At 39.5% G+C, this 26,221-nt stretch overlaps 1 protein-coding gene across 7 annotated transcripts; it reads right to left on the reverse strand.

The window, feature by feature from the left end:
• Positions 1-409: 409 nt before the first annotated feature.
• On the reverse strand, positions 410-24,972 carry tut4 (terminal uridylyl transferase 4). 7 transcript variants are annotated; one of them, XM_013276759.3, is made up of 32 exons: positions 24,840-24,972; positions 24,582-24,728; positions 23,143-23,509; positions 22,948-23,067; positions 22,707-22,858; positions 21,523-21,639; positions 21,256-21,433; positions 21,039-21,127; positions 20,900-20,951; positions 20,750-20,819; positions 16,135-16,261; positions 15,589-15,708; positions 11,976-12,164; positions 11,709-11,883; positions 11,095-11,630; positions 10,208-10,358; positions 9,729-9,815; positions 9,308-9,411; positions 9,149-9,206; positions 8,943-9,046; positions 8,742-8,831; positions 7,886-7,999; positions 7,684-7,761; positions 7,255-7,432; positions 7,119-7,166; positions 6,366-6,448; positions 6,142-6,257; positions 4,891-5,045; positions 3,194-3,291; positions 1,970-2,537; positions 1,030-1,200; positions 410-935 (listed from the first exon to the last, which is right to left on the reverse strand). In XM_013276759.3, the coding sequence occupies exons 3-32, from the start codon at positions 23,429-23,431 to the stop codon at positions 847-849; spliced, it is 4,506 nt and encodes a 1,501-aa protein (XP_013132213.1). In that variant the 5' UTR covers positions 23,432-23,509; positions 24,582-24,728; positions 24,840-24,972; the 3' UTR covers positions 410-846. The 7 variants fall into 7 exon arrangements, with proteins under 7 accessions (XP_013132213.1, XP_013132210.1, XP_013132211.1 ...); XM_013276756.3 differs by having other exon boundaries at positions 22,948-23,509; positions 24,633-24,728; XM_013276757.3 differs by having other exon boundaries at positions 22,948-23,509; positions 24,609-24,728.
• Between the last annotated feature and the right edge of the window lie 1,249 nt (positions 24,973-26,221).

Below are 26,221 nucleotides of genomic sequence, written 5' to 3' on the forward strand. Positions count from 1 at the left end.
GCCATTAGAAAGAATGTAGACTTAAGTCACATCTGTACTCGACTACAGAAATCTCTTCAACGGGCATCTTTAATATACGTCGTACACATTACTGCTTCTACTCTCTAGAGTATCCCAGAAACATCAGCACAGGTGATTAGAAAGATAAAAGAACTCTTAATATTCATGTTACAATGTGTACTAGTCCACTAAGCATCTGGATGCAAACGTTTTTGGGGGCTTTCAGTGGAGCCAGTGTACCTGGATGGTAGGAAATATTCAATTTCAGCAAATCTTCTGCTCGCCACATGGACTCAATGCAGTCGTTGCTTGTAGTCTGAGTTCTAATGACCAAAGTACAAATGCAAACTAGATCATACCTAGTATGCTGGAGTATTGATAAGAGAAATGAACACACAGGACACAGTGAAGCGGTTTGCTTTTTTCTTTATTTTTTTATAGCTTTTTTTTTTAATTATTATTTAAGACTTTCCCCCTTTTTTCTTGCTATCAATGCTTTTGGCACTACATACTTAGGGTGACATGTTAGATTGTTTTTAAAACAAACATCTATTCAAAGCCTTCATCTTGTGGCAAGCAAAGTATGAATAAAGCTAATAAAAATAAAGGTTTACATTTGTCCTCCTTACTTTACACATAAAATAAAAACACTTTTTTGGACCCCCTCAAAAACGGGGGTATTAAAATATTTGACATTTGTATCACAAATCAATGTAATGACACAAAAAGTAAAACTTAAAAACTGTACAAAAATGATAAAATTCATTTTAAAAATCGTCTTGTGATCAAATGATGCTTTATGCGTTGTTTTACTGACCATAAGCCTGATTAAAAAAAGATGCCAGTTTACTTCTTCTGTTGGATGAAATTCAAATTCACTGGATGCCGGACATGAGGGACCAGTGGGAAGTTGGGATTCGGATGCATCATAGAACCTAAACAAAAAGAAAAGAAATCCCTTAGAAAAAAAAAATTGTGTCTCTTTTCCAAAAGTAATAAAAAAAAACATTGCTGTTCATCATATCTAACCTTGGGCCACAAAGGGTTTACCATGCTGGTAGCCTCCGTTGCCCTGCTGGATGTAGTTCTGGGGCATTCTGTAGGGCCAGGATGGAGACAGAGTGTACTGAGGGGTTTTATTGTGCTCCCATAACCGAGAGCCTTGGCTCACAGCTACAAACGAAGCCGGATGGCCAGACTCTGTAGACAAAGGGGAAAAAAATCTTTCTTTAACTGTCAAAAAGAGACAATCAGTACCGGTAAGAATTTTAATCCTGGTCCACATTTTGCAAATCAAACTGTGTTTTGTGGGTGCAGCACCCATAAGGTAGTAATCAGGAGCTGGAATCAGCATGCCACAGGGAACTGCAGAAGGGTCAACACTGAAAATGCTGACTACTTGCATAAATTCGATCCATTTACAAATAAAATCATTAAAATTTATGAAATTCTTTTGACTATTATAATATCATAGAAAAATTAAAAAAAATAAAAACAACTAAATACAAACTAAAACAGCTGGTAGCGTATGAAACTGACACCGACAAGCCTCAGAGCTCGGGCAGACTGTCGCTCCAGTGTAGCTCGTTCTTTTCACTAACATTTTTAAATTGTCAGGGTCAAGAAACAATCAAGGGTTTCATGAGGGTTTGGTAACTTTTCCTCAACATTTGCACCATTTCCTTTAGCCTCGCCTAGCTGTGACGGGGATCTGCAGTTCCCTAAGGCACACACAACCTAAATCCGAAACATCATCCTGGAACAAAAACTCCAGATTTACTTCTGAATGAAATAATTCCTTGATTTTCTCTGTAAAGAAAGTGCAGACTCTAAAGCAGCTATACATGAGCACAAGAGTCAGGTGATGGTGTAATAAAGTAAGAAATGGTTTGATGCTTTTATTTAAAGCTAAAGATAGAGACAGAATCCCACACAGATGGACGGTGTCCCCAAATCACCCAGTGAATACCTGACTTGACTACAGTGCCATTGCCCATGAGTGACCCAGGCTGTGCCAAGTGGTTGTGCCAGTGTCCTTCCCGTCCTGGCCCGCTGATGCCCAGCTGTCTCCCCGCCGGCTGGGCGAATATTATGCTGGGGTCATTCAGATTCATGGGGCTGGGGTTTCCACCTGAACCTGTGGGACTCCCGTTCCCGGACGCTGATCGCAGGGCGAATTTCATGCCAGGCGGAGAGGGGGCAGTGGGAGAGGACGAGGTGAGGACTGGTCCGTGGATGGGCCAGGAGGTGGAGGGGAGGTGGACTGGGTGAGTAGACTGCCCCTGGGACTGGTGTGACTGGTGCTGGTGGGTGGGAAGAAGTCCCAGTGCAGTGAGTGCACCTGGGTGATACTGGCTTGGGTGGGAGGTAGGAAAGCTAAGGAGAGAGAGCGGGACCTGGGGATGTGCAGACTGCTTGAGGGGACCAGCAGAATTGGTCTTAGTGTGGGAGGGCTGAGGAGAACTGGAGGAGTGGGTGGAACTTGGGGGGACAGCAGTGGGCTGTGGTGAGTAGGGTGGAGTCTGACGACTATCAGACTATTAGGAAGAAAGAAAACAAAAAAAGGAAGAAGTTAAAAATCAGCAATCTGAACAACTGATGTGCAAATAAGTTCTAATTTTATTTGTTCATGATTTATCGAATTCAGATATAAAAGTGAAGACATTTTGGAACATGTTTTCTTAAATTCATTCATAATTCAAACTAACTACAATCTGTTTTATTTTTATGGCAAAACACAATTGCTGGGATTATTGTAGGTTCTTTACCTACAATATAAACTGCCTTGATTCAACTCTTATTGTCATTTGGCGCTGTATAAATGAAACTAACTGAATATGCCCAGTAAAACTCATTTTCTGTTAATTATTTGCATCTCTTTCCAGAAGGATGCACTTAATTTTCAGTTGTTTAAGTGAGAGAAGATCCTATGACCTAGAGTAGTTTGAGAGACATTGCAAAGTTTAATAACTTCCCTCATTATGAAAATAAAACTATGCTGAAGAAAAGCTGATCACATGTTGTTACATGCTGCCACTTTTATAGTTCTCAGAACTGGAATTGGTACACAAAAAAAGAAAATCACATCTCAGTGGTGAATATGCATCACTTACGAACTTCTGTCACATCTGTGGTAGCCAGTGTCAGTGATAATTTTGAAAGCGTAGTGTGGAAGGTTAACTGTTGTACTTACACATTCTGAGGCCTGTCTGGTCCTTCCAGGACAGTCTGCAGCTGTCTGGGGAATAGGGATGGACTGAGAGCTCACTATAGTTCGCACCATGTGAGAAGCTGTAAAAGAATAAAAAGCCATATAAGCTTTTGAGCTCCCACTGCAGAGAATATCTGATGTGTCCCACATCTGATAATTATATCTCAAAATCAATTGTTAGGGCACTTACATACATTGATATTTAAGATTTTAAAGAGACTCATGATAAGGTTGGGTGATATGTAAAAATTTCCCAGCTGACAACTGCCAGTCCAATAACCGATGATATTCGCACAGGTGACTTTTTGATGGGTAGAGCAATGTAATCATGCACGCACTGATTAGCACGTTTAGAATTTATACATTTTGTTTGGAGGGAATAATTTACCTTCTTTTCATGTTTGTTTTAGTATTAACCCTTTAAGACCTACCACAGAACCAAGTCTGCCAGAGCTTATCTTTCTATTTTTGGGGTGGCTGTAGCTCAGGTGGCAGAGCAGGTCAGCCACTAACCAGAAGGGCAGTGGTTCGATCCCAGGCTGCTCCAGGTTGCATGCCAAATATCCTTGGGCAAGATACTAACCCCATGTTTGCCTACTGGTGGTGGTCAGAGGGCCTGGTGGCGCCAGTGTCCGGCAGCCTCGCCTCTGTCAGTGTGCTCCAGGGCAGCTGTGGCTATAATGTAGCTTGCCATCACCAGTGTGTGAATGACTGAATGTAGTGTAAAGCGCTTTGGGGTCCTTAGGGATTAAGTAAAAACGCTATAAAAATGCAGGCCATTTACCATTTTACATGCTGTAGTATTTCAAGTTGCTATACATCAATACAACTGTTATATCCCAAAATTTAATAATATGTATGCATTAATCCATAGTAACTACATAAATTGTAAAAAAAAAAGTGCAATAAACTACAAAAAAAATTGAAAATCATTTTTGTTTTGTTTTGGGTTTTTTTACACTTATTTCTTGTTACAGAAAATTTGTTCCACAAAAAAGTTGCACAAAATTGTTTCCAACCACAGGAAAATTATTTTGAGTGTCTTCATAGTTTTATTTTTGCAATATACCAATTTTTATATACTGCAAGAAAATCAAAAATAAATATTATAATGCAAATTTGCAAAAAAAAAACAGCATGTGCAGCAAAATAAACTATTTCCAACAGTGTAATTTGAGTTCTAAGCATCTCAGAAACTACACAGAAAAGAATGAAGTCAAACATGACTTTTAAAAACACCATTATAGGCTTTTAAAGGCCTTGAAGGGAAAAACTAAATTTCCCACAAAATATGATGTCACTTCTGGTTTTGGCAGGCAATGGCCGACATGTGACAGCTCGCGCTGATGTCTATTCCAACCTAGAAAGTTCTATGAACAGCTGATCGGCAAAGCGTGTTTCTGGAATATTATGTTTTTGTTGCTGCAAGTGCTTTTTATGCAATTTTTGCAAAGCCATATGTGGAAGGAAACCGTGACCTAGGACAAGCTGATGAAATAAAATGTAAGTACAACTCCTCCGGTTTCATATGCAAAAAAAAAAATTATTGCGCTAGCTTATGTGGTTTCAATTCTCCTGAGATTTAAAAATAGTTACTCGAAACGGAAACATCATCCTGACAAATATTCATTTTCATACACAACTTCAAAGGGAAAAACAGAAGCTTTTTTTGTGCTGACCTGGTGCTCCGGCAGCTCTTTGTTTGAGGTGACGATACTCAGGGCAGTCTCGCCGTACATGCCCCATGTCCCCACACTGGAAGCAACGCCGATCCTTTGGCTCTCGTTCCTCCTCTTTGATGTCCTCATCTTTCTCATTTTCCTTCTTCTTCATTCTGACAAAAAAAAATGTAAAAAAAAAATCATGTCACCACAAGAAGGTATGAAAATATGTGCCAGATTTAGTACAAGTCAAATAAAAACAACTTTGACTGAAAATATGTATCTGAAGTTTGGTAGTTGAAAGTAATTTACGTCCAGTGCACTGCCTTAGTACTTTAACATTCATGGCTGGTTGATTGAATAGCAAAATGTTAGGCACCAAAGTTATGATATTATTCTGTACTGTACAGTGCTGTGCAAAAGCCTTGAGCCACCTCTCTCTTCTTTACATTTTGTTGTCAATGAGCCTGCCTTTCTTGTAAGGTATCTTGAACAATGGTCTCCAGGCTTCCTGAAGGTCTTTCAAAGTTTTTAGGACAATTGCTGCTTTGTGACTCATCTTCGGTCCTGTCCTTGTACCTGACCATTTTCAGAGAAATGTTTTTTCGGATGTTAAGCCCCTTTCTCAGTCAACAGTTAAAAAGAAGCTTAAAGAAGCAAGGGATGAACCAGTGTGATGTCTACACATAACACATGACGGACAAGAACCAATTTTAAATTGTACCTTTGGGTACTTTGGTAATACTGGCCTGTCCCAAGAACACAGCATTAGTTTCCATTTCTTTACCTTAATCTACAAAAAAAAAGCCAAAGTCAACACAGTCTGACAACCACAAATACAATGTTTGCACCAACAAGGTGATTCCCAGCGCGCTGTTAACCAAAAGCTTGGCATATGCTTGAGTGCACCCATTAGAAACAAATTGAGGAAACTGGACAAGTAGAGAACAAAAGAAGTGGCTTACCATTTCTTTCGTTTAAAAAAAAAAAAAAACCTGACATTTTCCTGAGAGATACAAATGGCCAATCTCTTGATTGTTCTATTGCTCATGGAAATCTCATGAGAAATGATCTCAGTGGATGCGCGGCTGTCAAGACCACATTCTTTTGGATAGTTCCTTCCACAGCTTTAGTTGTATTTTTAAGGTGTGAGAGAAAACAACTGAGAGAAGTTCTTAGTATTTTAGCATATTTATTTTGTTTTCTCATTTTTTTCTTGGAAATCTAGCCAACTGAGAGATAAATCTCTGTGAATGAAGAGGGGACCACCTGCGTCTCTTTGGACAGTCCTTCATGTAGTGTCCAATCTTTCCGCAGATCCTGCAGCACCGGTCATTAGGAGCCAATTCACCATCTGTCAGCACCTTAGAGTCAAAAAAGTATTCCTGCAACAGAACAGAACACATTCAAAACACAAAACACCATTAGGCTGGGACACACAGCAGACAGCAGTCAAAGTCTGAACATTTAACTGTGTTACATGAATGACCTACCACTTCAGTGCCCGGGACGGGATAAAAGGGAGTTCCAAACAACTTTCTCCCATTTATAAATGCCTTCATGATGAAGTTTGTCACTGGTGGAGGAATGAGAGGCAGCATAAGTAACGGGCATTTTCACAGCTTTGAAGCAAGCTTCTGCAGATTTACCCAGGCCCAGAGCAGTTCTGAATTGATTTACACAGAATCCTGACATTTGTCTACATATTTCCCCTTCATAACAACTGTACGGTGGGTTATTTGTTTATTTTTAATATTCATTTGGATGGAGTGTGGCCACTTTGACAAGTGTCCTGACCTTGTAGGTGGCACTGTATGCTATGGCTCATTTTCACTAAACGTGCAGTGGATTCACAAGTAACAACTTTATATAAGCATTAATGTTGAGACTTCAGGACCAGAAAGCAATGGATGACATCACAATAATAACATTCATGTTTCACATGCCGCTAAGATCCACATAGAAGGATATAAGAGGATGAATGAATGATGTAGAGGGTGAGCCTTTATAGCACAAGGTAAGACTGGCTACTCAATTATTTCAAAGTTGCCTGAACCCAGTAGGAGGCTCAATTGGCACGAAAAAAGGAAATAAAACTCAAGAATTGTGTAAGATTGTTCAACCACCAAAATTACACCATAACTTGACAGAGGTTTTAGGAAACTTTATCACAACCAAAGACAAGTTTTCAAACTCTACAGAATGCATCAATAAGATATTTTTTGTATCGAGTGCCAGGCACTTACTTTTACGAGAAACTCCAGCACCGAGGTTATGATTCAAATCAAAGGGATCTAAGAAGAAGAGCATATGAGTGGGATTAAAACAACTGTGAGTCTGGAAGCAAATCAAGTTGACAGAGATGCAGAGCCATGTGAGCACCTTCAATGGCGATGCATTTGCTGGTCCACTGTTTTTCAAACGTGGTGAGGCGTTTCCTTTGGCGAATGCTGATCACGTGCTCTTTGAAGTCAAACTCTTCAGTGTAAAAGCGTAGAAGTCCCAGCCACAGCTCTCCCACAGACTCTGTGTTCTGCTGATTTTCTGAGTGATGACGACGCTGTGAGAACAGAGGAGACAAATTCCAGAGTCATTACAAGACACACTGTACTTGCCGCTTTTGTGTGTGTGCTGTTTAATTAGATTTGACTGATTATTCAATATATGTAGTTTTTAAATCCCCAGGGAACTCTGAGACTAAAGTTAACTTAGGTCTTGCTTTTAAATGATTTTTCTAAATAATTGCCATAAGACATTTTAACGTGGCTGCTAAGCTGTGAAACTCTTATGTTTTTTGTTTTTCCAACTCACCAGATCCTCAAGGTCATCAAAAAAGAAAGCGTTCCAGCCATCTACCAACCGCTGGGGAACAGTATTCCCATCAAAGATCTAAAAAGACATCATACATCATTTAGAGCTATTTACTTCATGAAATTAAACGCAAAAATAATTTTAAAAAAGCCTCTTGAAGTTTCAGGCACAGCACTTGACTGAGTTAATCAGTGGTAAATACCTCCTGCAGGACAGGAATAACAGGTGGCTGCCTCTGCTGCAGGAAGTAAAGCACCATCAGGATGTAAGCATAAGAAGAGAGGCTCCCTCTGGAAGCATCACCGATGTCACAGCGCTGTGAGGACAAAAGGTGGGTTAGTTACAGGAAGAGACGACACTCCTGAGAAACAATAAGGAACGTGGTGAATGCTACCTGTGGATGTTTTTTGTTAGAGGGCACACTAAATCATGTTATAGATCTTATATGTTCTGTTGCATTTTCTTCCTTGTAAAAGAGATTTGATTTCAACAGTAGCTCACTGTTAAATAAAGGTAAACAAAAACAGACTAACATACATGTATTATGCTTTCAGTGAGATTTCCGATTTTTAATCGGGAAGAAAACCCTGCTAACATTTGTTGTAAAACCCGTTGCTAAGGTCAAGTGCAGACATCAGAAGAATAAGCTCATGTATGTTTGAAAACATGCAGGTGGATATGTGTTTATTGGTACACTGAGCATTATTGTATACATACTCTCTTTAATATAACTGCACTTTAATTGTCTTTTTTTTGGTTTTGTTTGTGCACTGGTCTCAATGCTGATGAGTCTTTATACAGCTTCCATTTACTTGCTGTATTGGTTCTGTTACTCCCACTGGTATGGGGTGGGAGTAACAGAACTCACAGTAACAGAACTAAACTCAACAGTTTGCTGTCACGAACACTCATTCCACCTTTTAGAGTCAGAATGGGCTGATATCGCTTGCAAATACTGAATTTGTGCTTCTCTGAAAACACCCAAGAAGGATCATAGATCACTGAATACTCAGCCTGAGTACTCTGGTTACAAAACCAGATTGTCAATTTTCACATACCTTTGCAAAGACCTTCATTGTGTATCCCAGGAACTGCACACGTGGATCCAGAGCCGCATATGTAGCTAGCATCCTGGTGTTGTGTTGAGCCTACAAAGAAGAACCCTCCAAATTAATTTATAATGCAACATATTTGACAAAATAAAACATCTCTTATAACATTACATGACAACTGTGATAATGAGGGCATCTACCACTTACCAGTGTGTTATAAAGGCTTATATCCCCCTCCAAACCACTCTGTTTGTGTTCAAACTTCACTATAGGCACTTTAGCTGTGGTGATAGGTAAGATGTTCCTCAAACCTGAGATGATGGAAATTATGAGATTAAAGTCAGTTCTTCCACACAGACAGGAGTCTCCTACCAAATTATTCAGGGAGAAATAATAGGAACACTTTAACTGACCTGTATGCTTCTTGAGCACTTTTGCAAGGCCTTCAATGATTTCTTTGCAGTTCAGCTTCTGTTCAGGCAGATCCAAAAAAATAAATTAAACACTGATCATATGAAGTAATGGTCATATGTTTATTCAGGTGAGTGCATCTGGATGTTTTGTCTGCAAACCTCTGCAGTTTCATGCCCCTCCAGAGTCATGCAGATGTCAAGGTCACTGTCACGGAATCCAAAGCCATTTTTGGAAGATCCAAACAAGCAAAGCTGGGCTTTTTCTGTGGAAACATGGACGTTTTAAAAAGAAAACAAAAACAAGGCACATCAGTCTTTTAAAGTGTTCTCACAGTGATGTTGTACTCTCTAAACTCATCTCTATCAGTTCTACTAAATCTGCAAATACTGATTAAGTTCATGGAACTCAACAGTCGCTTCACAATGAATCTATTCCTCAATATATTGTGTCTTGTCAACTGCTCGACAGCTTTTAACTTAAACTGTGCAAAACACACAGTAACACTACACAGCAAAGTTGCCAAGGAAATGGAGAGAAATATCTGAGACTTCTGTTTGCACTAGTTTGTTTCAGGCTCACCATTGTATTCCTTCCTTATAAACCTCTCCAGGCTAGCAAGGATCTGCTCCCTCCTCTGCTGTTCAGCATGTGTAGGTGACAATTCATCTACCACAGCAGATCAGGAACACACACACACACACACACACACACACAAAGAGAAAACAAGAAATAATGATGCCTTAATTATTGAAGTTTTTTTTTCTTTTTTAAGAAATGCTGAAATGCTGGTTTCAGACTGAGCAATGTGAGAATTATCTGCTTTTGTTGCTATTTGTTTTCTCATGTATTAAAGGAATTTTTGATATTTTTCTTATGCTTTGTAGAATCTTTACTTTTTTATCACATATAATCATAAGGAATTTGCCAGCTGCACACAATACACTGAAGGAAAGATTGGTTTTTATTTTACTCAAAGATAATGGCTATACAAGCAAAATGATTCCTTGCGGGAAAATGCTAAAGTGAAACAAGTCAGAAGTGCAATGTTCGCTACATACAGTAACATAGTTTGCAGAGGCCATCGAGGATCTCTCGGAAGCGGTCATTCATAGGGGGCAGAGGCTTCAGCTCAATTTTCTTAAAGTCTTCAGGGCACTCGTCCTTCAGGTGACCATCTCGTTTGCAAATGCTGCATACGACAGTTGGAGGCTGGAACAGGAAAATGAATGTCCAGGAACGGCTTCAATGTTATGTAACAGTTCCGAATGTCACATATTGCAAAGCTTGAAAACATTTCCTTATGTTTGCTTTAATGTGTCTAAATACTGAAGCAAGTCATACTGTAGCAATCTTAAAAATACTGGGAACTGCCAGTGCTACAACTCAGCCTCTAAGTAGACACACCTACGTTATCAACTTCAAAATCCTACAATGTGTTTTTTTTCAAGTTATTGCATTGACACGATTTTCAAATAAATAAACCAATTCAAAACTACTGACCCACCAACTCATCCATCCACCCATCCTTTCATTCATTTTCTTATTCTATTCGGAAGCTTTCCCAGCTGTCAAAGGGAAAGAGGTGGGGTAAAACCTGGACAGGTCTCAGGTCTACCACAGGGCTAACACTGAGACAGACAACCGCTCACACTCATTCACAATCACTAATTAACCTAGCATGCATGTGTTTGAGGAAGCCAGAGTAACTGGAAAATAACCCACAACAGGTGAGAAAATAACCCGCTACAGGGAGAACACGCAAACCACACAGTTATGTGGCATGAGCAGCTAAGATGATGACTCTTCTATACTACAGCAACAAGTTTAATGGATTTCTATTACAAACAGGTCAGAAGCCTCATCTCAAACTACACTACATACAAAATCTTGCTAAGGTATTTACAAATATTAATCCAATGGATGGATGATATTAATTACTATTTACCTTTCCACAAGTGAAAATCATCTTGTCAAACACATAGTGCAGATCATCTGGTGCAACAGGCCCGTCATCCTCTGAAACTCCGTTATCCTCCTCTTCCTCTTCTTCTTCTTCCTTGTCACTGTCCAGCAGGCCATTGGGGGAGAAGGAAGGTGTGTTTCCCTCACTGAGAAGCATGTCCATGAGGCGGGTGTCTAAAGTGCTCTCATTCCTTTCTTTGGATGGATCTGAACCATCTTCATCATCATTGTCAGGCTCTTCGTCCTCCTTTGATCCCTGGTGCCCTCTTTGAACACTCTGGCTTTTTTCTCCTTTGACATTGTTCTCGTCCTTGTTCGTACATGAAGGCTCTTTCTTCTCAGCTTCTTCCAATTTTACACCCTGTGCCCTTGCTTTCTTCTTTGTTTGGCGTCCTCCAGTGCCCTTTTTCTGAGGGCAAGCAAAGTATTTGTAAGCTGTTCTGAAACGCTCCTGGATGTACTCAAAGACCATCTGGCTGTTCAAGCTTCGAGCAACGTTCCTCTTCAAGGCAAAGGGATCTAGGAACATAAGAATGAATTAGTTTCTCCATTTCTCTATGCTTGGAAAGTGAGTTTTCCAATAGAACTATCTCTTACCTTCGATAGCAAGCCTGCGGCGAGGCCAGTTCTTCACTTCCCTAGAGAGGAGGTCCTTTAAGCGGATGCTGATGATATATTCTTCAAGTGCAAATTCCAGTGTGTAGAAACGTAAAAGCTCCAACCATAACTGGCCCAGCGCAACATCTTTACCCACGTTGAAGGTTAGGCGGATCTTTAGGTGAAAGCAGCTATGGTTAGAGCAAAACCCAGGGGCAAAAGTGAGAGTATCAACACTGTCACCGAGTTAGGTAAAATAAATCTTACCAAGCCCTCTGAGTTAGGGGCATCATTGCGGTGTTGAGGTTTGGTCCTGCCTTCTCCCTTGGCCTCGTTTCTGTTCTCTCCCCGGCCTTCTGTAGAGGTCGGAGGTCTATGCTCCCACTGGACATACATGTCCATTGTAATTCCAGTCAAATGATATTCATCCACACGTTTGACATCAAAGCCTTCAATCTGCAGGAGCAAAGCAAAGACAAACATAACAGAGAGTAGAAGCAAAGTAAAACAGTTAGCAAAGAGGTGACTAGCTTGTGTTTAAAAGCCAGTTTAACCCATAGAATCTGATATCACTGCTACATTTTCTACTACTGTCGTACTTTTGATGCATTGCAAAGGTCAGAAGGCAGAAGCCTGACTGAAAATCAGTGGTCTTATGGAGTGATGAATCTGATTTTTGAATTTGTGATTCAAATCATTGTCAATGCGTAAAGAGGAGGTCAGCAAAGAGGTACAACAGGGAGTGTCTACGGTAAAACACAGCGGAGGCTCCGTCATGATTTGTGGCTGCATTCCAGCTAGTGGTGTTTGAATTTTGTCAAAACTAATGGAGTTATGAAGACTAAAAATACTGTCAGATTTCAGCACCATCTGGAAATGTTTGGCAACAAATTCATTTTCAGCATGATAATGACATCAAAAACCAATGCAGTCAAATCATACAGACCGAAAAACACATAATGGAACAAAGCAAGTCATGGACTGTCCCCTACAGAGCCAGATCCCAACATTATTGAGGTGCTGTGAGATCATGACAGGTAACAAAACAAAAGCAAGCCTCTCTTAGAATGTTTTCACACCAGTTTGGTCAGTTTAAATCAAACTCTGGTTCATTTTCCCCTTGGTGGGGTTTATTTGTTTAGGTGTAAACACAGTAATCACACTTGGGTGTCGACCAAAGCAACTGCACAGAGACACTTTGGAGGAGGTGGTCTCGCTATGGTTCCAAATGAACTCGAGTGGTTCGTTTGTGGCATGAAAGTGACCCCAGCCCAAGCTAAGAAAGTGTCCTGTAGCAAAATATGCTGTTTATTCTAAATATGGGACAGTGCTCTGCACTATAAATGTAAAAGCTCTGTAAGGGCTTGCAACTAGCTGGAAAATGAATGTAAATTCTTACTTTTCTCACATAGCACTTTCTTCTTGTATTTACTTTTGTTGCTCCCACCCCAGATACATCTGCCTAATAAGCAGACTGACACATTTTGATTGGCTCAGAGTTCACTTGAATTTTTCTCTATGTGAAAACAAACCAAACCATTGTAAACCTGTAGTTTACTCATCACCTGATTCAGACAGAAGAACTATAGGGTTTCTTTAATACTATATGTTTGCACATTTAAAAAAATCACCACACCTTTTTACGATTTCCCAGCAAAATATAAAGAAATAAAAGGTGGATCAAAACCTTTGCAAAGTATTGTATGTCTAAATCCCCAAAAACACTTTTAAGGCTGCAAAGCTGCCATATTTCTGCTTTGCAGGCTTACAAGATCACCTAACTGCAGATTAAATGTACATATTTTTTCTAGCCTGCCATGCCATTTCTCACTCAAGATTGTTAGTTGCCCAGTTTTGGAAACATGAGCTATAGAGATGGCGTGCTTAAAGCATCAAAATATACTTTTAAAAAATTCATAAGCAACATCCTTTCCAAAAATTTTTTTTCCGTTTACACAAAACGATCCGCAAACAGTTTGGTTTGAGGGGTATATAAGAACTACTCTTCTTCCTGTCTAAGGAGCTTGAAAAGTAAAATGTCTGGACTTCTGTAAGTTTCCTTGAAGATGTTTCACCTCTCGTCCGAGAAGCTTCTTTAGTTTTAGGACTGAAGAAACTTCTCAGATGGTTCAGTCATGTTGACTTGAACTGAAATAAACAGCGAGTGAATGTGAGCTTTAAGAGAGCCCAATAATGCACTACAGCAAAGGAAAGGACCAATATACTCTGATTATGTTGTTTTCCCTAATCATTGGATGCCAGATTAAATAAAAATTTGACAGATTACAACTTAAGTGTGAAAAAGCTAAGAAATCTCTGTATGTTACTCATTGTGATTATAGCAGGTGTGCATCGTTATTGTGGCATGACTTGTTTAACTAGCACAACAAGTAGCTCCGTCACTCACACAGAGAAGCTACTGCCATTAGACTTGACACCTTCTCATATCATGTTCTGCAGGGGATGTTTTTAGACCTTACATTACTAAAAAGCAATGAATCTCAGTGAGCAACATTAGATCAAGTTTGTAATGAAATCATTTCTGTTCTTCACCCTTTGTCATCCACATTTGTAACCATGTGGTAAAATTGCAACAAGTCTCATAAAAACTATTTTATTTGTTTTATTTATCTTTTTTAAAAACTAACAGTAAAAAAAGATCTGTTAACATTTCATAGACAGTGAGTTTATCATTACCTTTTGATAAATGCACAGGTATAGTATAGGTAGGCATCTTTAAAGAAAACTAATGATTTACAGCAGGAGCATCAGAAGAGTTTTCCTTATTACACATGCAGGGCATACAGCATAGTGCTCAGCAAGTCTGATGAGATAATCTAAGCAACAACACAGGATATTTTTAGTGTTGTACTTTTTTGAGTTAATGTGTCCATTCGTCACAAGAATGATACAATTTTCCATCAACATCTTGTGTTTACACCTAATTTCCAAATAGAGACTCGAGCCATGTGGGATTGTGGGGTTTTTTTTACCCAACTCTCCTGAAGACACACAGACAGAAAATGTGTGTCATTTTGTCCATTAAATGCTCAGACACTGTCAACATTACACTGTCTGGGCCCTGCTACCACTGGTAAACACTTGATACTGACATGATATGAAAGTGTCATATCATGTCAAAAAGTAACACTATGCATTTATTTTCTCTAATGTGTAACCTTACTTGCAAGTTGCACTTAATGTAGAGCGCAAACAGTGGATGGAAATTGTTGATGTGGTTACATGGTGGGTTTACCACTTACCACAGCGGGTTAAAAAACTGAACCCAAGATGCAACATTTTTCAGTTTTAATATATTACACTATTGTACAGGCTCCTGAAGCATTACACAGTTAAGTTACTTTAGTTATTCTTAAACAAAAAGGTTAAGCAGTTCTATGTTTACTTAAGATTTCAACTGAAAACGCTACGGTGGTTACCTTTGTGTTTACATTTGAGGTATGCTGTGCCACTTGGTATAATATTGCATCACTACAATTGCACTATAATGCTGCTGCTGCTGCTGCTTCAATACATTTCACACTTTGAAATAGGTAAAGTGTCACTAATGACAGTAACTCACTGAAGATGAAGGTGGTAAATGCCCTTCATTCACTTATACTTATAAATGCTGCTGCTTGGAAGCTGTATGCTCCGATCATTGTTCTGTATTGTTTTTTTTCCTATACTCTCAGAAATGTCATTGTCGCAAACTTTACTGAAATACTCTCAGAAATCTCAGATGTAATTTTGAGACTATATCTCCCAACCCTATTCCAGGTTGTAAAATATAAAGAAAAGGATTTAAAAATAATTTTGTTTAAGGTTGGTTATTTTCCAAGGAGCACAGATACAGAGTGGCCCTTTCTCAGTAACTTACCCAGGGGCCCAGGTAGACAGGGAGGATAGGGTCTTTTCTCTGCTGCAGGAAGAAGATGACCATGAGGGCAAAGGAATATGAAGGGATGCCACCTTCAGCCTGGCAGTCAATGTGACACAACTGTGTGGATAAATACATAAACGGGGGGGGAAAAAAAAAAAAAATCTATTTTAGCCTTCAGCGAAACATCAAAGCAAAATTTTTAATTTTGGTCCAAACAATACATCATACAGACCAACAGATCATCTGTGTTTGCCATTTGGGCATCTAAGTTTTATCTTTGTACACAAATAAGGTTAAAAATAACTCATTTAACAAGAGATTTAAAAAAAAAACCCCAAAAAACACTTCCATTACATCATCATTATTTCTGGTCTGTCAGTTTTCATATCCAAATCATCCACTATATCCTTTGTGTCATTTCATAAACACATTAATTATCAAGTATCATGACACAAAGAGACAACATGCTGAGAACTACCTTTGCACTAAACAAATGACACATGTATTAGGTGTATGCATTCTGAGTGTCAGAAACAGGCTTACCCTCGCCCAGTAGCGGAAGGCCAACACCAATGAAATCAATCTGGGCTCCAGTTTAGCCAGGGCTGCCAGATGATTGGTTGTAAGACAAGCAACATCATTTCCTGCACTCACTTTACACATCAGGCCGCTGTGCAGAAACAGAGGTGGGGGAAGATGATAATTAGCTGGACCAAATTCTAATTGTCATAATGGCTCATAATTTGAAAGATGTCACATTAAAAAACAAACAACAATACCAGACTGCAGGCCTCAATGATTTCCCACACACAGACTTTATATAGGCAGGGCACTTGATACATTTTGATAATTCACAACTTACTTTAGAATTTTCATATTTATTTTCGTAATATATACAGTGGACATAAACAGTGTATACACTTTTCCCATTTTAATGTGACCTAGAGCCTGTACAATTCAACTGAAAAACAAAGTTGTTAGGAAAAAATATATTCAAAAAATTAAGCTGGTTGCATAAGTGTCCACATCCTTAAACTAATACTGTGATAAATCAAAAGGTATTACAACAGACTTCCTGGGAACATGCCTGCCATCAATTAAGAGACTCTGATTAACCCCAAATAGAGTTCAGCTGCTGTCCAGATCTTTACTATTTTCTGCTACAGCAGAAGTCATGGTTTGCTAAGAGCCTACAAAGCATCAAAGAAGTCTCGTTGTCGAAAGGTATTAGTCAGTTTAAAAAAAACAAAACAAAAAAACATTTACAAAGCATTAGATATATCATACATATCAAAGTGGATAAAAACAAAAAAACTGGCTACAACTTTCAAAGAAATCAACTCTCCAAAAGGCATGAGAGAAAATGTGTTCTGATCTGATGAAAACAAAAGCTGAACTTTCTGACCACAATTCTGAAAGGTAAGTGTGGGTGAGGGGAATAGAAAAACTTCTATCAAAAGGGCACCACAGGCACGGTGAAGCATTGCTTATGATTTGGGATTGCTTTTATTTACCTAGAGCTGCGCTTTTAGTCATGGGGGGGGGAGATTGTGAACAGTCCCTTTTAGCCCAAAACCTACAAACATGTACTAGAAAGCTAAGGATTATTATCACCTCTTCACCAACGACAATGACCCAAGTATGCATCCAAATCCATACCATGTCTTCACCAGAAAACAGTTTTGGAACAGCTCTACCAGAGCCCAGACCTAAATCAAATGGAAAATCTGTGAGGTGACCTGAACAGGACTTTGCAGAAGACATGCCCTTACAATATGACTGATTTGCTTTTGCAAGGAAGGGTGGGCAAATATTGGATATGACTTCTTGTACCTTTCGCTTGACCTTTTAACAGTGAGATGCTTTGTCAGCTTTCTTAACCATGGCTGTTGCTGCAACAGAAAATGGTAAATGTCAGGAAAATCCTACTAGGCCAGCTGAACTCTATTTGGGGTTAATCAGCCTCCCTTAAATGATGGCAGGTGTGTAGCCAAGAAGACTGAACACTGTGTAATCTACACTTATTTTTACCCCAACAGATTTGTTTTGAATTGTACAGTTTATGGGTTAAATTAAAGGTGGGAGATATTTTGAAATCTTTTGTGGTCTCATTTTTTAACATCACAAGAAGCTGGCACACATACAGATAGATAGATAGATAGATAGATAGATATCTCTCACACTCACACTCTCTCTCACACACACTCTCTCACTCACACACACTCTTTTTGTCCTTGGAGCCTCAGCCCTTCTTCTGCTGTCTTTCCCTGACAGATACCTAACCAGGTCGTTGCTGTAGCAGTTCATGTTACTCAGCTGCGCTGCAGTGTCTTACTCAAACTCCACTGCTTTGGACTGCAAATCACCATTTCCTGCACTCACTTTAGTCCTTGTTTTGGAGGTAATGATGCAGATTTGAGGGTGACTATGACATTTAAGAACATCATGGCTGTCTCGCTTGAGACTTTGAAACCTAAGAACAATGTACTAACTGTCAACCATTGTGCAGGAAGCACCATGCTCTCAGGGTTTTTTGCCGTCTGTGGTACTGGTAGACTGTACTAAGTGGAGGGAATGATAAAGGGGGACCGTCTCCAAACTCTTTAATTTCACCTCATATCAACAGACTGCTATAAAGGCCATCTTATCTTATCTTAAAAACTTGGACATAATTGGGTGCTCCAACAGAACAATGATCCCGGATAAGTGGTTTTGGAATGGATAAAGCAGGCTAGCATAAGCTTCTGAAAGGGTCTTTCCAAAGCCCCAAACTTATCCCTATTAGAAATTTGTGCGCTATGCTTAAAAGCCAAGTACCAATTCTGCCAAGGAGTAGAGTCAAATATACAGTCAAAATTATCTCAGATGCTTGTTGATGGCTACCAAAACCATCTGGTCAAGGTGCAACTTGTTAAAGCGACATTTATCTAAATGTTACTGGGGTTGTATGTATATACAGTCCTGATCCAAAGTTTAAGACCAAAAGGCAAGCAAGCAAAAAAAACAATATTTTGCATGGTTGGATCTTAACAAGGTTCCAAGTAGATCCGTAACATTTAACAAGAAGAAATGGGAGTGCGCCAAAACCTTTTGTTTTTGTTTTAAACAATGCTTGAACTGAAATGGGATGTTTTACAGCTGATCAAGTTTAGGACCACACCTCCAAAAAAAACCTGTGATTCTTCTGGAAGAAGTCCCTTGTCCTGCAGGCATTGGCCGTTTATCAATGCCCAAGTACGCGAGTACGTACTCGCGTTCTCGGTGAGTACGTACTCGCTGAGAACGCACGGGAGTACGTACCCGCCGAGAACGCGAGCACGGACTCGCGATTTGTACAATTGGAACACCTGCGTACGTGATGATGTCACAGGTCCGGAGTTTTTACTGCCGTCCCCTCTTAATTTAACTGTGAGTAACATGTTATGAAGCTTAACTGTAATCACAGCCAAACCGGTTTACTCAGGAACAAATAAAACACTGAAATAAACCAAACATTAACATTTAGAAGTGATCTAAGTGACTTTTTTAACCTCAGTAGTGAAACCTCTATTAATAAAAATAGTGTACATGTACATACGTGTACATACCTTAATAAAAACAAGCAGGTGAGATGTTAGAACGCTTTTATTTCTATTTTAGTGGACACTCAATACTATAGACAGCTGCTGGAGTTTCTTTAACATGAGTAGTGAGAAGTCCGCGAGCGGGGGGGGTGTTGAAAACGATGTGCCGGGAGTCCGCTGTTGAGTTTTGGACGAAATGCATTCTGGGATATTTAGCTGTCCCAAGTCCACACCGATGCATGCTCGATAAAACGGGCGGAGCGAGAACACATCCGGGACTTTTTCGCGTTCTCGGCTTGATGCGTACTTCGAATTGGAACAGTACTTGGTCTCCGACTGATGACGTATCACGAGTACACGAGAACGCAAGTACGCACAAGTACGCATATTGATAAACGCCCACAGTGTACTGTAGCATTGTCCTGTTGAAAAACCCAGTCGTAACCACACAGAGGAGGGCCCCTTAGTAATGAAAGATGCTCTCTGCAACATCTGGACATAGCCAACAGCCTTTTGACGTTCCTGCACCCCCAGAAGCTCAATTGCTCCACTGAAGGAAAAGGCACCCCATTTCATTATGGCCCCCCCCCTCCACTGTGGCGCGTAGAAAACATCGCAAGTGGGATCCATCAGACCATCAAGGTTCATTTTTTTTTTTTCTTTTTTTCTCTCTCCCCTGAGAATAAAACTTTCTTCCACCTTTTAAATGTTCTATGTTTGGTGCTCTGGCCAGTTCTGTGGCGTTCAAGGAGACGAGGCCTTAGAAGACATTTTTTTGTTTTTGAAGCCCTTCAGTCTCAGATGCCGTCTGATAGTTATGGGGCTGCAGTCGGCACCAGTAATGCCCTTTATTTGGGTCGAGGATCGTCCAGTTTCTTGACGGACAGCCAACTGGATCCTCCGGCTCAGTGCTGGTGAAGTTTTTTTGTTTTTTTTAACCTGTCTTATTGTGCCCCACTTCAGCAGCGATGGCGTGCTGTGAAAGACCCTGCTTATGCAGTTCAACAACCCAAACACATTCAAAAAGGGAACTTTTTTTTTTTGTCTTTACCATCAGAACATCATGACAGTGACTACCTAACAGAAAATGACAATGACTCCACATTTTTGCACAGATTTGGCCATTTAAAGGCATGTGGTCCTAAACTTTTGATCAGGTGTAAAACGGCCTGTTTCAGTTTAAACGTTTTCAATAAATTGCATGCTCTAAAAATTGTTGTTTTTCTTTATCTCACTCCCATTTCTTCTTGTTGCATGTTGAGGCTCTACTGGAACCTTGTTAAGATCCAACCATGCAAAATATGATTTGCCATTTTTCATGTGGTCTTAAACTTTTGATTGGAACTGTATTCAAACCTGTGTATAATTTTGATCTTACTGTGGATTGTAGAAAATTCAAAATCAATTTAAACTTTGCACCCAATTCTTGAACTAAATGGTTTAAGGTATTTTAAACTTTTACTTAAAATTTCCCAGTCTACCTAGGCTACTCTACTACCTAGCCTTACATTTAACTTCTTCTCTGTCACTGAAGATAATGCTGTGTCATAGAGATACAACATGGAGGGACAAAAAGAGATCCTGCTCATGCTCACCTGCTAACATCCCGACAGAACACGATAGGTACTTTGGCATGGAAGTCTGACTCCACCTCAGAAAACTCGGCTAGGGAGAAAATAATCAATTACTGTTTGTAACAAGCACATCAACTTAATATAAAACGCAACTGCACTGAGAAAACTTACGGCTGTTTTTGAGGATTTCCAGCACCTGAATTAAGACTTCAGGTTGTGTCATCTGAACAGATATAAGAAAAGGTCACTGCTGTCATTGTGCTTTCATGTTAAAAGTAAATGGATTGCAAACTGTTAGCAGCAGACTTACTGAGGGAGGGTAGGTGACATCAATGTTGATATCACTTGTCTTGAAGGCAAAACGGGTAAGACACGAACCATAGAGACGGAGCGAACAAGCTGGAAACCAAAGAATCAACGTCAGAAGATGTATAGTCTACGCAGAATAACTCTCACAGAAAGACTGCCAACTGCTTGGAATAAAGACAAAATCAAGGAACTGACTGGATGCGATCACATCATACAACCTGTGAGGTGTCTCTGTATAATGATCTCCATCCTGCTGACAACTGTTTTTCGAATCTCAAAGTCTTCATCTGATATCCCTTGCTGCCTGGCAGTTTCTAGGACAGCGGCATTGACAGCCCACAGCTGAGCAGCAGAAGGAGGTGGCAGGGCACGCAGCTCATTTTCCTCTTGTTTCTCCTAACATGTCACAAGCAGAATGTGTAAACTACTCTACTTTCTTCCTATCAGTGCACTCAGATAAACACTAGCATATCATAAGTACTTACCATTATGTTCTTTTTGTGTCTCTTTTCCTTGATGTGTTTGTGTGCTCCTTGAATGTTCTCAATGTGCACAGAGCACAGCTTGCATATGTACTGGTAGTTTGGGTACTCAGGGGACTGCTGTAAAAACAGAAAGACATAGGCAATCAATTTATGTTCTCTACATGTGGGGGATTTGTTATCTGGATCCTCCAGCTGATAATTAAACAATGGATCTCACCTTGCCATGCTGGGTAGAGATTAAAAAAAATAACAAGTGCCCAGTACAAAAAAAAAAAAAAGACATTCTGAAAATGACTCAAAGGTAACAGAAGAATGAAATAGTGAAAATTAGGAAGAATAGATCTTCTGTTATACATCCTGTTTAAAAACTGAATGTTCATATCAAATATTATGAGGAAGTGAATGGTTTGGGTTTGTTTGTTTTGTTGTTTTTTTGTGTGTGTGTGTGCTTTTTTTTTTTTTTTTTTAAGAGGAGCAGCCAATTAGAAGAACTGAGGGACATCACCATGGTCCAAATAGTACAATACCATAATATGTCCAATTTAAACTGAGCTCAATCTTGAGAGTTTACTCAGACTTTTCTCTTAGAATGAGCCTTTTAGTCTTTTTTCCCCATTTATATGAGGCAGAAATTATTAGCCATTAATGATCAGTGCATCAATGTTTTAATCAGAATGATCACATTTAGGTTAGCACCAAAAATGAAAATGAGATTTAACACATGAGCTGCCTGTGTGCCACTATTTTTCCCACGTTTAATTTAACTAGGCTATTATTATAGTACAGTAACAATCTGCTTCATAGCTAAATTGTAAGCTGATTTATTCCAATGTAAAGGCAAGACCTTACTGCCAAAATGTCCTCAAGCTTTAGTTAACCCTTTATTATTTACAGAAGAGCCATTCACATTTTGATATTTGGATATTTTCATTTGTGCTGCTGTTATGAAAATAAGTATCATAAAAATGTGTACCTCAAAAATAAAGTTATGAACACATTCAAATTAAGATGTGGCTTTTTAAAATTTTTATACATGTGGAAAAATATAAATTAAAAAAAATTCTTTGATTTATTGTACTTTCTAGTAATTTACTAGTAAGTTACTCTGGATCTATTACATACATATTATACATACATATTATTAAAATTTGGGATACAAAGGTTATACTGAGTGGTTTTCTCACTTTCAGCAGTCGGTAGATGTAGTCTCTGCGGAGACGGTCCTCTGCCTGTCGGAGGCCCAGCTGTTGCTCTGTGAGAGGTCCTTCCTCCACAGTGGGCCTCACCTCTGGGCGCTCTTGCACAGACTGATGCATCAGTGTTGCAGCTTTCAACACTAAAAAACAGCAAACACGAAGCACTTTACTGGAGCTCCATTTGGTGAAGAAGACTTCTTTATTTCAGGAAAAATGCTTTACAACCCACCGTGGGATTTTTCTTTTGCCAGGGCTCTAATAGAGCTCCTGGCCTGCTCTGTAAGCCCTTTGTCAGGGGTAACAGGCACTACAGAAGAGCTGCTCTCTTTGTTTGCTGAGGGGCTGCTGTCTGCAGAAAGAGATGCCCTGGACTCAGAAGCCTGTGGCACAAGGTGCTGCTGTAAGCTTGCGCCTTTTCCTTTACCTCTCTCCCCAGAACCCGTTCTTCCAGTCAGCCTACTCAATCTGGATGGCCGACCTCTTCTCTTGTCCTGGGGAGTATCTGTAGAAGTCTTGCCTGGCCCACGACTAACCTGGCTGCCTATATTATGTTCATCCTTGGCAGTCGTGCTGTTTTCTTTGCTGCGGCTTGCAGACTTATGACCCTCTCTCTGCACAAGAGTCTCTTTATTTGATTTCTCAGTGGATAAAGCTTTAGCTCCTCTGAGCTGAGACTGTTTGACTGGCTTTACTGGACTTAAGGACTCATCCATCCCTTTTTTCTTCTGCTCTTATTCCTGGTGGAGTCAACACCACACTGAAGATGGCCAGGGAGGCAAGCCACCCAAAGTCTAGGAAAAGAAGACATAAATTGTATCTGCAGTGAAATAATATGTTGTGCATTGTTTTAACAATTCAGGTGAAGCTGACTAGCCGAATGCATATGTAAACTCTGAACGAGTAACTTAGAAAAAAAACTTTAGTTCATAATTGTTACTTTATTGTTTATTTAAAAACTTTTTTTGCAACGACAGATTGTTTTTCCCTTTTTTTTAAAGAGTGGACTTTGACTCTAAAAAGGTGAATAACCAAGTTATAAATAAATAAGGAAGTGTTGAGTTAATTTTGAGTCAGATCTTTATCTTTTACTCTTTTGTTTAAAGGATTTATCATTGTTTAAAAGTAATAAAGATGTTGTGTTTAAAAAAAAAAGTTAGAAAAGTTGCTTTATGTGGAGAGCAACTTTAACTTTGTCTTTAGAGTTCAAACAGATCATTTTTATTGTGCATTGTCCAATCTGAACAGAGAAAAACCCAGAGCCAAGTTACCACATCAACAAGTTTTTATGAAATCAAACTAAAATATCTTTGTGTGAGAACACTAAACAAAAACTGACAGATATGCACATACAGTACAATTTATAAAGCTCGTTAATCTGTTTGTAATATTCTCAGTTAAAAGATAAATCGTTTAGCACAGAGATCCACACTGCTGCTAATGATCATTTTCATTCGTCATAAAGCAACAGACTAATTTGTCTATAAAATGTCGAAATTAATCAAACAAAATTTAGCATCACAGTTCCAACTTAATTAAACTAGCGTTTTTAGATCAAAAACAAATGCCAAATAGACAGTTTACCACCCTGATTGCTTTTTCCTCCCAGGTCTGTTCCTGGAAATCCACCTCCACTATCGCAGTTGGAGATTAATTTCGTTTTACAATAAACCACAGGTTAGGGGTTGCAGACATGACTACTCGTTGGGGCTTCCATGAGTTTCAGTTTAGAGAAAAACAAACTTAAACTCAATACCGAAAGCTAACACACACACAGTTAGCTAAACTTCCGAGCAACAAATAAGGGAGGGGGATCACGCAGAGAAAAATTATGCGTTAAAAATAGAATTAACTTAAAAAGCTCACCATTAAAGCTAAAATGTACCGTCTTACGTTATGGGAATGCTTCACGCTTACTTCCTGGGGTTGCTTTGCTCTGCAGAGTACGTTGTTAGCCCTCTCCGTAATGTTACTGAGGGTTAGCTGCGGTGCCCGGTCGTTCGCCTGAGCTAGCTACGGGAAATAAATAATACTGGCACTCACTTACTACACAGCAGCAAGTCATAAAAAACACAAAGGAGACGCTTAAACCGTTACAACACAACAGAGCATGCACTGACTTACTTTCGAACTCTTAAGTTGATTGGAAATTATTGTTTAGCTATCTCCATGGTTGTGGTCTACATAATGTTTTCAAATCCCACGGCCCTGGTCAAAACAGCAACCATTGACGCCATGTTAATACATTACCCCGCTGCATTGTGGGAGTGCCAGTGATGATGAAGAGGGGCGTGTTTCGTGCCGCGTTCATGTACTACTAGGAAAGTCCTTGCTTTGTATACAACACCCTCTCTCGCTTTCTCTCTCTCCCTCTCCCTCTCTCGCTATATATATAGACAAATGCTTTATTGGCATGGTAGTATACAATATTATCAAAATAAAAATACAATTGTAAAAAAAAATACAATTCACAGAAGTATAAAATAACACAAAGATCATTACACATGGTAACTGCATGTATATATGTATAATAGTATATTAATTATTGTTCCAATTCAGGTCATTTCACTCTAAATCAATAAGCTTAAAAAATAGTTCTGTATTATATGTACGTACGTGTGTGTGTGTGTGTGTGTGTGTGTGTGTGTGTCCAGGTCATTCACTGTCCTTCAGGTTGTGGCATGTTGATATACACTCACTCGCCCTTCATGAGGTACACCTGTTCAACTGCTGATTGATTTTTGTTTACATTAATACACTTCAATCAGACTATTTTATCAAGTACAATAACATGTTCTGGGATATTGATCTGGTCAGTTAAGTTGCAGAGGGGTTGTTAATCACTTTCAGCTGCTTTGGTGTTAATGAAATTAACGGCATGTGCACTCAAGGTGCAAAAATGAGACAACCCCCAAAACACTAATGGTTTTAACAGGCCATTGACATTTGTTCCATCCTCATCTTTTCTGACTGTTTTTTCATTAGTTTTGTATTTATCCAGGGTAAGTGTCACTACTACTACTGTGATAAACCTGGACCCTACTGAAGCTGCACAGGTAGTCAAAGTAATCTAGGGTGGCAATCTATATGGCACAGCCAGAAGATTTGCTGTGTCTCCTAGCACACGCTCAAGAGCACAGAAGAAATTCCAGGAGATGGCCAGTTACTCTTGGAAAGTTGGATGGGGTCATAAAAGGCATTTAACCCATCAGCAGGAACGGTATCTGTTCCTTTGTGCGAAGAGGAAGAGGAGCACTGTCAGAACCCTATGAAATGACCTCCAGCAGGTCACTAGTATGAATGTCTCTGACCAAACAATCAGAAACAGCTTTCACAAGAGTTGCTTGAGGGCCCAATGCCCTCTAACTGGCCCTGTGCTCACTGCCTAGCACTAAAATCCATATTGGCATTTGCCATAGAGTTGGCAGGTCCACCCCTGGCACCCTGTGCTTTTCACAGGTGAGAGCAGGTTCAGCCTGAGCACGGACATAAAGTGTCTGGAGAAG

This window comes from Oreochromis niloticus, linkage group LG17 (assembly GCF_001858045.2).
Source record: "Oreochromis niloticus isolate F11D_XX linkage group LG17, O_niloticus_UMD_NMBU, whole genome shotgun sequence".
Classification (NCBI taxonomy): domain Eukaryota; kingdom Metazoa; phylum Chordata; class Actinopteri; order Cichliformes; family Cichlidae; genus Oreochromis; species Oreochromis niloticus.

Excerpts from the sequence above, each read along its gene's own strand:
- tut4 (XM_013276755.3), bottom strand. The coding sequence starts at position 23,431 with ATGGATGAGTCCTTAAGTCCAGTAAAGCCAGTCAAACAGTCTCAGCTC. Across the intron at positions 11,884-11,975 it reads CCCCTAACTCAGAGGGCTTG|ATCCGCCTAACCTTCAACGT; the intron begins GTAAGATTTATT and ends TTTCACCTAAAG. Across the intron at positions 9,816-10,207 it reads CCTCTGCAAACTATGTTACT|ATGAATTGTCACCTACACAT; the intron begins GTATGTAGCGAA and ends CTGCTGTGGTAG.